This window comes from Dendrobates tinctorius, unplaced genomic scaffold (assembly GCF_039654945.1).
Source record: "Dendrobates tinctorius isolate UK_male_01 unplaced genomic scaffold, ASM3965494v1 ptg000158l, whole genome shotgun sequence".
Taxonomy (NCBI): domain Eukaryota; kingdom Metazoa; phylum Chordata; class Amphibia; order Anura; family Dendrobatidae; genus Dendrobates; species Dendrobates tinctorius.
Window position 1 is genome coordinate 30707196 of NW_027361825.1, and position 12801 is coordinate 30719996.

Genomic DNA, 12801 nt, shown 5'->3' on the forward strand with positions numbered 1-12801 from the left:
GGTCCATTTAGGATGTCCGCAATTATCAACCCTGTGGCATTTCGTTTAGAGTTACCTGCCGTATACAAGATACATAATGTGTTTCACAAGGCGTTACTTAAGAAAGTCGTGGGTGCTGTTGATGTTTCTCCCGTGCCACCACCTCCCGTCTTGGTGGAAGGCACGTTGGAGTTTGTGGTGTCCAAGGTGGTTGACTCTCGGGTAGTGCGTCGCACTCTACAGTACTTGGTCCACTGGCGTGGCTATGGTCCTGAGGAGAGGACTTGGGTGCCAGCCTCGGACATACATGCGGACTGAATGATTACAGTGTTTCATCGCCGCCATCCGGACAAGCTGGGTCCTTGACATTGTGAGGTTCCTGGGGTCCCTCGTAGAAGGCGGGGTACTGTCATGTCGGACACTGTTCGCACCAGGGTGTCCGGCAGACAGTGGTAATACCCCATCCTACCACATGGTTCTCAGCGGCGCTGGTTGGTCTTCTGATCCGGCTTGGATTGGGTTAACCAGGTTGTCATTCTGGCTGAGGGCTTAGCCACGCCAGTGTGACTATGGGCGTCGCCGACTATAGCTCTTGCCTTGTGCTAAGCGATACCAGTCTGGAGTGGTGGTCTAAGGAGCATACGGTTGCTGGTGTAGTATATTCCATTGTTGCCATTTTGCCTCCCTGTGTTTTATTATTTGGTTGCCCTTGCACATTACTGTATTCCCCTGTGTGAACGCGGTGTGGTGCATTTCCGTTATCCCTGTCCATACTTATTTGTGGGGTCTGGTGTTTGGTCTCCTCACTGGGTGGAGGGTGGTGGGTTCAGCTTAGGGCTGGACAGGAGACAAGGACAGGGTGGAGGCCCAGGCAGGCACACCTTCAGTGTAAACCCTGGGTTGAGGGACAGACAGGGTTTCCCCTAGTCTGAGGGACACCACAGGGGCCCCGGGGTTTCAGCCTAAAGTTACCTAGGCTTCCCATGACACTGAGCCAGGGTCTGTTCTTCACAAGTACCCAGGTTGCAAAAGAACTGGATAAGATCAAAGTTTTGAAGGCTGCAGGTCCTGACGGCATCAGTGCAAGGCTAATCAGAACCTGTGGGCACCAGCTGAGTGAGATCATTACATATCTGTTCAATATGAGCCTGAGAATAAGTATAGTAACACAACTGTGGAAATTATCGTGTGTGGTACCAGTTCCGAAGAAACCTTATCCGAAAGACCTTAATGACTATAGACCTGTAGCATTGACATCACACCTGATGAAGGTACTAGAGAGATTGGTTCTCACACGTCTCCGTCCTCTAGGGAGCTCGGATATGGACCCTCTCCAGTTTGCCTACAGGCCGGGCATTGGTGTGGATGATGCCATTATCCACCTTCTAGTTAGGACTCTGTCTCACCTGAAGAAACCTGGGAACACTGTGAGAATAATGTTCTTCGATTTCTCTAGTGCTTTTAATACCATACAGCCAGGTCTACTGAGAGACAAGATGGGCCTTGTTGGCATGGACCTCCAACTCTCCACCTGGATCCTTAACTACCTCACGAACCGACCTCAGTTTGTAAAGGTTCGGGAGAGTTTGTCAGACACGGTGATCTGCAATACAGGGGCACCTCAAGGTACAGTTCTTGCCCCTTTTCTCTTCACACTGTACACTGCGAATTTTAAGTGCAACTCATCTAGCTGCTACTTGCAGAAGTATTCTGATGACTCTGCAATCGTAGGCCTCATCACAGGAGGAGATGAAAGAGAGTAGAGAGATACTAACCAAGCTTTTGTGGAGTGGTGTCAGAGGAACCACCTTAGGATTAATTCCGGGAAGACCAAGGAATTGGTGGTGGACTTTCGCAAGGGAAAAAATCCACCAGTAGTGGTGAAGATTCAGGGAAATGACACTGAGATAGTCGACACCTATAAGTACCTTGGTGTGATCCTCAATAATAAGCTTGACTGGGCCCATCACTTGGATGCAGTGTACAGGAAGGGCCACAGTAGGCTTTATCTGCTCAGAAGGCTGAGAGCCTTCGGAGTTAGGGGGGCACTCATTGCATCCTTCTTCAATTCTGTTGTGGCATCAGTCATCTTCTTTGGTGTGGCGTGCTGGGGTAGTGGCATATCAACCAGGGACAGGAATAGGCTGGACAAACTGATTAGAAGGGCCAGCTCTGTCCTGGGATGCCCCCTTGATCCAGTTCAGGAAGTAGCCGACAGGAGGATACTGGCCAAGGTGAGATACATGGTGCAGAATGATTCCCATCCCATGCATGAGACCGTGACAAAGATGTGCAGTATTGTCAGTGACCGGCTACTTCATCCTAAATGTGAGAGGGAGCCCTATCGAAAGTGCTTCCTTCCTGCTGCAGTTAGGCTGTATAACCAGCACTGTCCAAAACGGAGAGCGACCCAAACAGTGAACTGATAGATCCAAAGTTGTGATAGTCCGGTTGTATCTTTTTTTTTTCGTATATGTACCTACCTACGGTCAATTTAATGCCTTTATGCATCTGTATCTGTACTTGTTCTTGCCTTGCTGCTGTAATGCTCTGAATTTCCCCATGATGGGACGATTAAAGGATTATCTTATCTTAAAATGAGAACAATGGGGATAGGGGAAAATATGTGTAGGTGGGTTAAGAGCTGGCTCAGGGATAGGAAACAAAGGGTGGTTATTAATGGAGCACACTCAGACTGGGTCACGGTTAGCAGTGGGGTACCACAGGGGTCAGTTTTGGGCCCGCTTCTTTTTAACATATTTATTAATGACCTTGCAGGGGACATAGAGAGCAGAATTTCAATATTTGCAGATGACACTAAACTCTGCAGGGTAATCAATACAGAGGAGGACAATTTTATATTACAGGAGGGTTTATGTAAACTAGAAGCTTGGGCTGATAAATGGCAAATGAGCTTTAATGGGGATAAATGTAAGGTCATGCACTTGGGTAGAACGAACAAGATGTATAATAATGTGCTTAATTGTAAAACACTGGGCAAAACAGTCACTGAAAAAGACCTGGGTGTATGGGTTGACGACAAATTCACATTTAGTGGCCAGTGTCAGGCAGCTGCTGCAAAGGCAAATAAAATAATGGGATGCATTAAAAGAGGCATAGATGCTCATGAGGAGAACATAATTTTACCTCTATATAAGTCACTAGTGCGACCACACTTAGAATACTGTGTACAGTTCTGGTCTACGGTGTATAAGAAAGACATAGCTGAACTGGAGCGGGTGCAGAGAAGAGCGACCAAAGTTATTAGGGAACTAGGGGGTCTGCAATACCAAGACAGGTTATTACACTTGGGGTTATTTAGTTTGGAGAATCGAAGGCTTAGGGGTGATCTTATTACAATGTATAAATATATGCGGGGACAATACCAAGACCTTTCTAATGATCTTTTTACTCTTAGACCTGTGATGGGGACAAGGGGGCATCCTCTACGTCTGGAGGAAAGAAGGTTTAAGCATACTCACAGACACGGATTCTTTACTGTAAGAGCAGTGAGACTATGGAACTCTCTGCCATATGATGTTGTAATGAGTGATTCCCTACTAAAATGTAAGAAGGGACTGGATGCCTTTCTTGAAAAGTATAATATTACAGGGTATATACACTAGTTTCCTTATTATTGTGTTGATCAAGGGAGCTAGTCTGATTGCCATATGTGGATTTGGGAAGGAATTTTTTTCCCCAATGTGAAGCTTACTGATTGCCACATGAGTTTTTTTTTGTCTTCCTCTGGATCAACATGTTAGGGCAATTTAGGACAGGATATGGGTTGAACTAGATGGACTTAAAGTCTTCCTTCAACCTTAATAACTATGCTACTATGTTACTAATCCAATCGTGTTGAAAGATATACTGTATATACAGTATATATACCAACACTTTCTCATACTCACTCTAGGTCATGTTCAAGTCTGTAGAATTCTTGGTACAGATTCATAAGCGTAAGATGAAACTCTGGATTCCAAGAAACTGTAACAGAGCTCCTTTCCTAACATCTGTCATTTATAATACTGGTGTTTTTTGGTGGCAGTGGATTTTTACTTTAAATTTCCCCTTGGTCTGAACTTACTCTAAGGTTTCATGCCCTTTGATACATTATATGGCACTTTCTCATTTCGCACGCTAACGATCATTATTGGTATGAGCTATATCACATTTATTTCTTATATTGTTTTGGACAAAGTAGTAGCTTAGCAGAACATGTCTCCCAGGTTATTCTGTTACCAGCTTAGGCAGTGTAATGTATCCTACTAGGGATGGTTTACTTTATGGCAGGAATGAACATTTTTACCTAAGGCTGAGAATTAGGGAAAATTGGAGAACTGTATAGCCGTGAATAAACTTATCGATGACAAAGGACATCAAGGAGAGCTACAATATCCCCATCCCTAACTACTGTATATGGTTCCCATCATCCACAGTGGGCTCCTACATTTATGTATTATTTGCCGACTTTCCTAGTGTTGTTACAGGAGAATTAGACTTGTTGCACATAAACCATGCCGTTGAAAATTTTTTATTTCACTTTTATTTTTCACAATATTTCTCACAGGACAAAATTTCTCATAAGTCAGTGATGGCGACTTCTGGATAGTTTTAAGTCCCTCATACATATTATGCTAATATTGTCCCGATTGGTTGCAGGTAGCTTCGCCACAAAGTGCTCGTTGTTCTGTTTGCAATAGACATGAGTCAATTGTATCACATTATTAAGGTCTTTATGCAAGAATAATGGTATCTAGGTAACAACACGTGTTACAAGAAACTAAGTTGGATTATATGGTGAATGCAAACTTTGGAGAAGATTCATGCAGGGTTGGGCAAATTTAATAAGGATTAGGATTAGTTCAAAGCAAGTAATTATTGAAATCCAATATATGGGCTGATTGTCCTGGTAAGAATATTCCATAAGCCAACAAACACCTCTTTACTATTGGTAAAGACAACAAAAACATAAATTGTTATATAAGAGGATTCAGACTACTGAGCTCAGAGATCCTATATATATAGCATGTAAAATGAGTGATGTAGATAACCTTCAAACAACATGGATCTAACAGGACTGGGGACCCTTCTTTTGACCTTGGCCATATCCTGCCTCTTCATTTACTCAACATGGGAAAAACTTTATAGGAAATGCAATTTGCCTCCAGGGCCAACCCCATTTCCTTTGATTGGAAATTTGTTGCAAATCAAGAAGGGGGAGATGGTAAAATCTCTGATGGAGGTAAGTTTTTATCTTAAGGTTTTAGCAGGGACTTCCATGAATGAATATTTTTTGATAAATTCAAAGCAAATCAAAAGCTTCTTAAAAAAAATTAGACTTGGAAGAAGGTAGACGTTTGGGGAAGGGAAGAGTTTGAACATTTCTTAAAAGCAGCTTATAAAGATCTGCTGTCTTTTCCTATATGCTGGAATAAGGTGGGTGGGAAGAATAATAGCAGAGTTTTGGGTTTGTTTTATATTCTTTTTTTTTTTCTAACTTAATAAAATTAGTTGTTGTTTAAAAAAAATAAATAAATTACAAAAATATAGTGCTTAAGAAAAACAAGAAATATATATACCATTATTCCAAAGCTCCAATAGTCCCATTGTCATATCTTAAGGGCAGCACGGTGGCTCAGTGGTTAGCGCTGCAGCCTTGCATCGCTGGGGTCCTGGGTTCAAATCCCACCAAGGACAACATCTGCAAGGAGTTTGTATGTTCTCCCCGTGTTTGTGTGGGTTTCCTCCGGGCACTCCGGTTTCCTCCCACACTCCAAAGACATACTGATAGGAAATTTAGATTGTGAGCCCCATCGGGGACAGTGGTGAAAATGTGTGCAAACTGTAAAGCACTGCGGAATATGTTAGCGCTATATAAAAGTAAAAGATTATTATTATTATATCTTGGCAGCTGTCCAACTGTCTCAGGTGGTTCAGTGTCTTACAGTCTCATCTGCATCCTTAGGATTCAGATACAGTTCAGTACAATGGTGGAGCGGGGAACTATCAGCTCCTCTCCTCCACATCCAGCCTGTGCGCACCGTATACATTATCTGTAGCTTAATGAAGGAGGGCATTATGACGTAACAAGAATGTACCTGCTGAGAAGTGCCTTACATAACATAGACCAGTGAAAATCTGCTCCGTTTATGAAGGGGCGGTTGGAAGGGCGGTAGTCGTGGCTGAGGTAAGCGGCTCAGGCAAGCCATGATCTTCACACACATAGACAGGACAGTTCTCTGTCAGCATACCTGTTTCTCCATTTTTCTCACCTTCAGGGCCTTCCCCAGGTGGCTGCGCATTTTTTCCAACTCTTTTGGCAAAAACGAAGACACAGTCCAATTACAACTTTAAACAAGAAACTTTACTCTTTTGTATTCTTAGTCCATTCTCTTCAGTTACAGCATTGACATCAGGTAACCCACAATTTGCCTTCTTCACTTTCCCTAGTTTTTCACTGTCACCTTCCAGAACATTCCTTGGTCGTCCCATCCTAGTCAGCATCACAGCATCCTCCCTGTCCAGCTTCATCATCTTGGGAGTTTCCCTGTCTGTTTTGACCCAGACAAAAGGGCATCTGCCCACGTAGCAAGCTGCCTCATAATGAGCAATCTGTACTGGTGGAAACAGGAGGCACCCAGGGACATCACAGTGGTGAATGGAGACTGGGGCTCAGGGACACGGAGTTGTAGTTTGGCACGTAGCAGTGACCTTCCATACCAGGTCAGGGGCTGGGGTGCACTCACCTCTCTGGTCACATTAGCTACACCCGATCCATGATCGCTGCATCCTTCCGCGGTGCACTCCACCGCTACTGCATCAGGATCTTGCTCGTCCCTGACTTCCGGTCCAGGTTCCTGTTCCTAAAGGGTTGATATTGCCTCCGGTCTCTGCTAGATCAGTAATGTTGATGATGCAGGCCTCTTCTCGCTGGACAGACTCATCTCTCCTCACCAGCTCCAGCAGCGACCTTCCATACCAGGTCAGGGGCTGGGGTGCACTCACCGCTCCTGTCACATTAGCTACACCCAACCCATGATCACTGCATCCTTCCGCGGTGCGCTCCATCGCTACTGCATCAGGATCTGGCTTGTCCCTGACTGACTTCCAGTCCGGGTTCCTTTTCCTCAAGGGTTGATATCGCCTCCGATATCTGCTGGATCAGTAACGTCGACGGTGCAGGCCTCTTCTCGCTGGACAGACTCATCTCTCCTCTACAGCTCCAGCAGCCGCCGGTCGGGAAAGCTTCCACCTCCTCCACTCCTCCTCTAGCTCTTCCAGGTCATGGACTCTCCTCCTCTGGCCACCTCCACTTTACACGGCCAATAGCTCGACAGGGACAAAAGTAGCAAGGCTCCACCATTACCGGTCCCGGATTACAAAATGGTTCCGTGCAGGCGCATCCACAGGACACTCTCGGACCCTATCCATTTCTAGGTTAGGTCAACCCTATCCACACCACCCATTTTGCAGCATTCTATAGTGGGGGGCGTGGTCCTCTTTCACACTCTTTCCAGGACATGCCCAGGAAGGGCGGAGTCACAGTTGTTATTTTCTTTCATGATGCCACTCACAGCCATCTTTTTAACTGATATCTTGGTCACGGAGGCATTTTCAGTTCATTTATTTAAAGCACATGTTTCTTTGTTCATTCAAACTCGAATTTAATAACACAGAATAGTCATAGGAACAGGACCAATATATTTCTGGAATCTGCATAACTGAAGCTATTCCCAGCAGTATTTTGTGACTTGTACGACAACCAGAAGCCGAGAAAAGGGGATATGCCTCCCAGTCACACATAGACGTATGGTGTTCGGTCTTAGATGAAAGAGAAATTCATAAGCAAACATATGATACCCCTGTCATCTCATTGTGAGCTTCCCAGCCCTGAGATATGGCCTGCAGAAGCTTTTTAATTACTTTCTAAAGGGAGCGTATCCAGCCCCCCCTGTGAGGTCAGCGAGGGGGGAGACCCTTAGTTATGGGCAAAAGTATAAATCTCAAATGCCCAAACAAAGGGGGTATTTTTCCCAGAGAAGCAGCTAGCTGGAGGCTGTGCTTATGTACCATTTTTCCTTGGGGAAATTTTTCTCCCCTCATCCACATGTGACTGAGATGTAGTAAGTTCTTTTCTTAATCCTCTTCTATTTGTAACTGTTTTGCATATTCTGTATTCTGTCTCCTTTTGTAATATCTTTTGTATTTTTGTAAACACTGCCTATATCTTCTGGAGTAAATCTATAAAATTTACTAGTTGAGTTTACTACTAAGGATATACATACCACCCCAATAGCCAGAACATGGCAAGGCAGCCTTCCTGGTGACTACTTATCCTAGGTGTAGCTCCCTGACTGACCTGAGGGTAAGGGGGGAGCCATAGAGCTGAAAGTTCCGAACCAGGAGTGAGAGTGGGATAGACAAGTAAATCCCTGACAGTAGATGTTAGTACTTGCTTTATTTCCTTTGATTATATGAAAATCTTAGCTTAGCATTTCACTTCTAGGACATTAAAATCTGAAAGTAAATTTTCACTTTTTATCATAACTGTCAGCTGTAAATTGTCAGCACAAGCATAAGGTTAAAAAATAAATTTTTGCATCCAACATTAGGGGGAAGTTAGCCAGCATAATACGAGCCAGCATAATACCATTTTATGCCTTTACAATAAATCAGTGTTTTAGAGTTGTTTTAGAATTTTATTCTAAGAAAACAAGAATCCAACTACCCAAAAAAATAAGAAATTAATCAGTAAAGATTTTTTTGCATACTTAGATACAAGATAATATGAAGGTGTATCTTAAACAGTAAAAAAAAAAGTCTACATGGAACCCTCAAGCAGAATTTCCACCTTTACCAATTCATCCCTACCAAAATAATTTTGCTAACCAGACAGTTAATTGGGATTATCTCATTAACAATCCTCTCTGATGACCCAAGAATCCCAGGGCAAAAAAGACAAAACAGGGTGGGCCATATATGGATACACCTAAATAAAATGGGAATGGTTGGTGATATCAACTTTCTGTTTGAGGCACATTAGTACATGGGAGGGGGTAAACTTTTCAAGATGGGTGGTGACCATGGTGCCCATTTTGAAGTTGGCCATTTTGGATCCAACTTATTTGCTATCAGTGTGTCAAGAGTGGGAGAAGAGGGTTGCATTGACAATCCAACACAATGGGCAGCACTTTGAACACATTTTATAAGTGGTCTTAAACTTGTAAATAACTCATGAAAGAATAAAGTTACGTTTGTTAGATGTCAAGTTCCCGCCACTGCACAGGAGGAATCTCAAGCCATGTCCTCTGCGGTTTCCCATTCTTCTTTAGCCGCAGAGGTTCCTGCTCAACAGAGACATCGGTCCCAGCATGTTGCTCAGGCTAATGCTATGCGTCTGGTTGCTGCTACCGCCTCAGGTTCAGCTATAGCATGCAGCATTAGTCAGTGGCGAGCAGGCGTTCCTGGGACTTAGTCCTGCTTTTTCTGATCTGAGCATGCCCATGAGATGACCGCTCATTGGTGGTCGGAGGTCACACGCTCAGGTCCTCAAGCAGCTCGGATTGGGCCATCAGCAAAGTCTTGGAAGGCTGTGGTTATAAAAGGATCGCACGGCCGTGCGCTAGTATAGACAATATGGAGTAAGTGTTTTATGCACGTACAGTATGAATGTCTCTGGTGAATGACTCATTATGAAACCCCTACCCTTGGTACGCATGTGTTGATCAGCCTTACCAGTTAGTGCCTAGGCAGGTAGGAGGTAGAGCCAGGGTCTAGCTTCAGCCCCAAGTAGTGGCTTTGCCTGTATGCCACTGTGCACTTGGTCTGCACGCAACATTAGCCAGCGTCTATTGGTGTCATTCGCAGGTGTGACGCCATGCGCTTAGTGGGTCTAGAGAGGTTCTTACCACGTGTCCTTGGGGCAGAGTCTTGTGACTGTACACTAGCGCTAATTCAGCTGTGCCCTGTGACAGTCAACAGGGTATGGCATCTTCGGTTCTTTGGCTTTGTGAAGCAACAGAGCCCGTTGCTACTACACACTGGGTGGCGTTTAACACACATGTGTCCAGTGCGATACTGCCATTTTGTGTCCGCCATTACTGAGCAGCAGTTAACATCTCTGCACGGTGCACCCCGGGCTGCGAACGCACCTTACACACACCTTACTACCATCTTCTTATTATTTGGTGCTTTCCGCCAGCCCATAACAACATTAAAACCAAGCACACAATTGTTTTTCTTGTGAAATTCTCAATAAGCTTGATGTGTCACATGACCCTCTTCCCATTGGAAAAAATAAGTTAAATCCAAAATGGCCACCATGGTCACCACCCATCTTGAAAAGTTTCCCCCCTCCCATATAATAATATGCCACAAAACAGGAAGTTGATATCACCAACTATTCCCATTTTATTTAGGTATATCCATATAAATGGCTCACCCTGTAAAATCCTTCTCCTCTGAAACTCTTTGGAAGGCAGCTGGAAATCTGTCTACTCGGATATTTTGATTTTTTTTTACTGTAATCTTCCCAATTTAATGAGAACAAAGTAGAAAACCAAAACATTTGTACATATAGATTTAGTGTTACGTTTGGGTCAAATCTTCAGAATTTAACCTTATGACTAAGAAGAATAAATTAGATAATCAGAATAAACAAAATGTAATAATGTGTCACATAAAGCGTAAGTTTGAAATAATGAATATATATTCTCATAATATAAATTAAATTGGACTATTTTACGCAATCACCTTAAGATTATGCTATGTGCTGTACAACAGTCTGTAGTATGTTAATTACATGTGTTTTTATACTATCAATCTTATCATCGTAAGCATCAACTGTCTTTTTTTCTTGGGATTCTGTATTGTAATAGTCTTCTAAGTATGTGCAAGGATATTACAACTTTGCAGAGAAGTGAACATTTATGGATATTCCTGTTGAAAGTACCAATGGCTTTTGGTAATAGGGGCATTCACAGAGTGGCTACAGTCACTGATCAGTACTCCGAGGTTGGCAGCACACCCCAAAACTTTCTGGGAAAGGAGATAGTGGGTTTTCTGCGCTGCTGGTATGTAATTAATGAAGGAGTCGGAAGCAAGCAAATGTGTTGAGAGTGTGGTTTAATCTTGATGTGTTTCGAAGTATTATGTCTTCTTCAGAAGAAGTGTAAGGAGGTGGCGGGAACCCTCGTCTGCCCCCTCTTTCCCTTGTGCCAGCCCTGTGCACTTTATGTGGCACCCAAATGGTGTATTCATACACATTAATATTTTGCTGGGGTTAATGCAATGTGTGATGCCCCTTTTACTCTGTATCGTTCTGTGTGCTTCACACTGCCATATTTGTATGTACAGACAAGAGGCAGGGACAAAAGTGGTTAATTTAGGGGGCTGAGCCAGCAGCCTCTAGGGAAGAGGAAGCTTCTGCTTCCTGGTCAGAGCCCAGGCAGAATGGCCTGAGGCAATGTATGTGTCCCCATCTGGGGCACAGATGTGTCCCCTCTTGGGACAGAAGGAGTTCCCGTCTGGGGAATATGTGCATCTCTGTCTGGTGCATAAGTGTGTTCCTGTATGGAACAGAGAGGACCCCCATTTGGGGTAGACGTGGATCCCCGGTTGGGACAGAAGGATCCCCCGGCTGGGGAGAATATTGGCTGCCAGGACTGTGCCCCGCTGAGGACTATAAGCGTCTAGGAATCATCTTGAGGACAGTGATTGAACTGTGGCTGCCGATGCAGCACATTGCTGCCACTGATACAGCAGTGAAGGAACTAGGGAAAGAGCAGGAAGTTTACCTGAATTATTGTAACTACCTTTTTCCATGTTTTTCTACTTTTATTGCCTTTTTATTGCCTTTTCTCTACTCTACAATAAACTGTTAAACTTATCCCTGTTGAATTTTAACATTGTTCCTGGATCCTGATTGCCCGTGTTGCAGTGACTTTGGAGAAGAGGTAAATCTCCTGGGGTTCATCTGACCTGTATATTTTATGTGCAAGGGGCCGGGGTGCTCGCTGACTGTTTGCTCAGTGGAATCTGTTCGTGGACTGTAGCTTTAAGTGACTCGGCTAGGACTACCACCCTGTGCCACCTTCTACAAAAGAACCACAAAGTTTTTTGTGGTCTCCTGAAGAAGTTATAATACTTCGAAATGCACAGAGATTAATCTGCACTGTCCGCACATTTGCTTGCTTCCAACTCTTTTATTGATTGCACACCGGCAGTTAAGGGTGTGTGCAGACGCTGCGGAATCCGCTGCGGATTAATCCGCACGGATTTTGCAAAAACCGCAGATAAACCGCAGGTCAAAAGACCTGCGGATTATCTGCGGTTTTGCCTGCGGTTTGGTCCTGCGGATTCACCATCTCCACAATGGTGGAGATAGGAACCCGCTGCGGATTCCGCAGAAAGAATTGACATGTCAATTCTTTCTGCGGTTTCAAAACCGCAGCAAATCCGCGCGGATTTTTCCGCAACGTCTACACAGCGGTTTTTTTTTACCATTCATTTGAATGGTACTGTACACCGCAGCTAAAACTGCTGCGGGTCCGCAGCGGCCAAAACCGCTGTGGAAACGCAACGGAATCCGCAGCGTGTGCACATACCCTAAGAATACCCACTATCTCCTTTACTACATTGCCACATTGTCTTTATCAATCATGGGTACTGCAGTAGCTGAAACCATATTTATTACCATATCAAGTTGTGTCTCACACAACCATGTCAGGTGAGCAAAACCGTCATTCGATCACAACAATATTTTGGATAATACCTTTTCTTGTTCCCTGGTTATTTCACTCTGAAACTTTGCCAGGTCTT

The 12801-nt window shown here is 44.1% G+C and overlaps 1 protein-coding gene across 2 annotated transcripts in view; it reads left to right on the forward strand.

The window, feature by feature from the left end:
• The window catches only part of LOC141052040 (cytochrome P450 2G1-like), an 89460-nt gene that overhangs the window by 34946 nt on the left and 41713 nt on the right, over positions 1-12801 (forward strand). The window contains exon 1 of one of the 2 annotated variants that reach the window (XM_073549219.1): positions 4258-5224. The exons of the other annotated variant lie outside the window; for it this stretch is intronic. Coding sequence (XP_073405320.1) covers positions 5045-5224 — 180 coding nt within the window. The 5' untranslated portion in view covers positions 4258-5044. Of the gene's footprint in view, positions 1-4257; positions 5225-12801 lie in introns of those variants that run through there. 2 annotated transcript variants of the gene reach the window in all.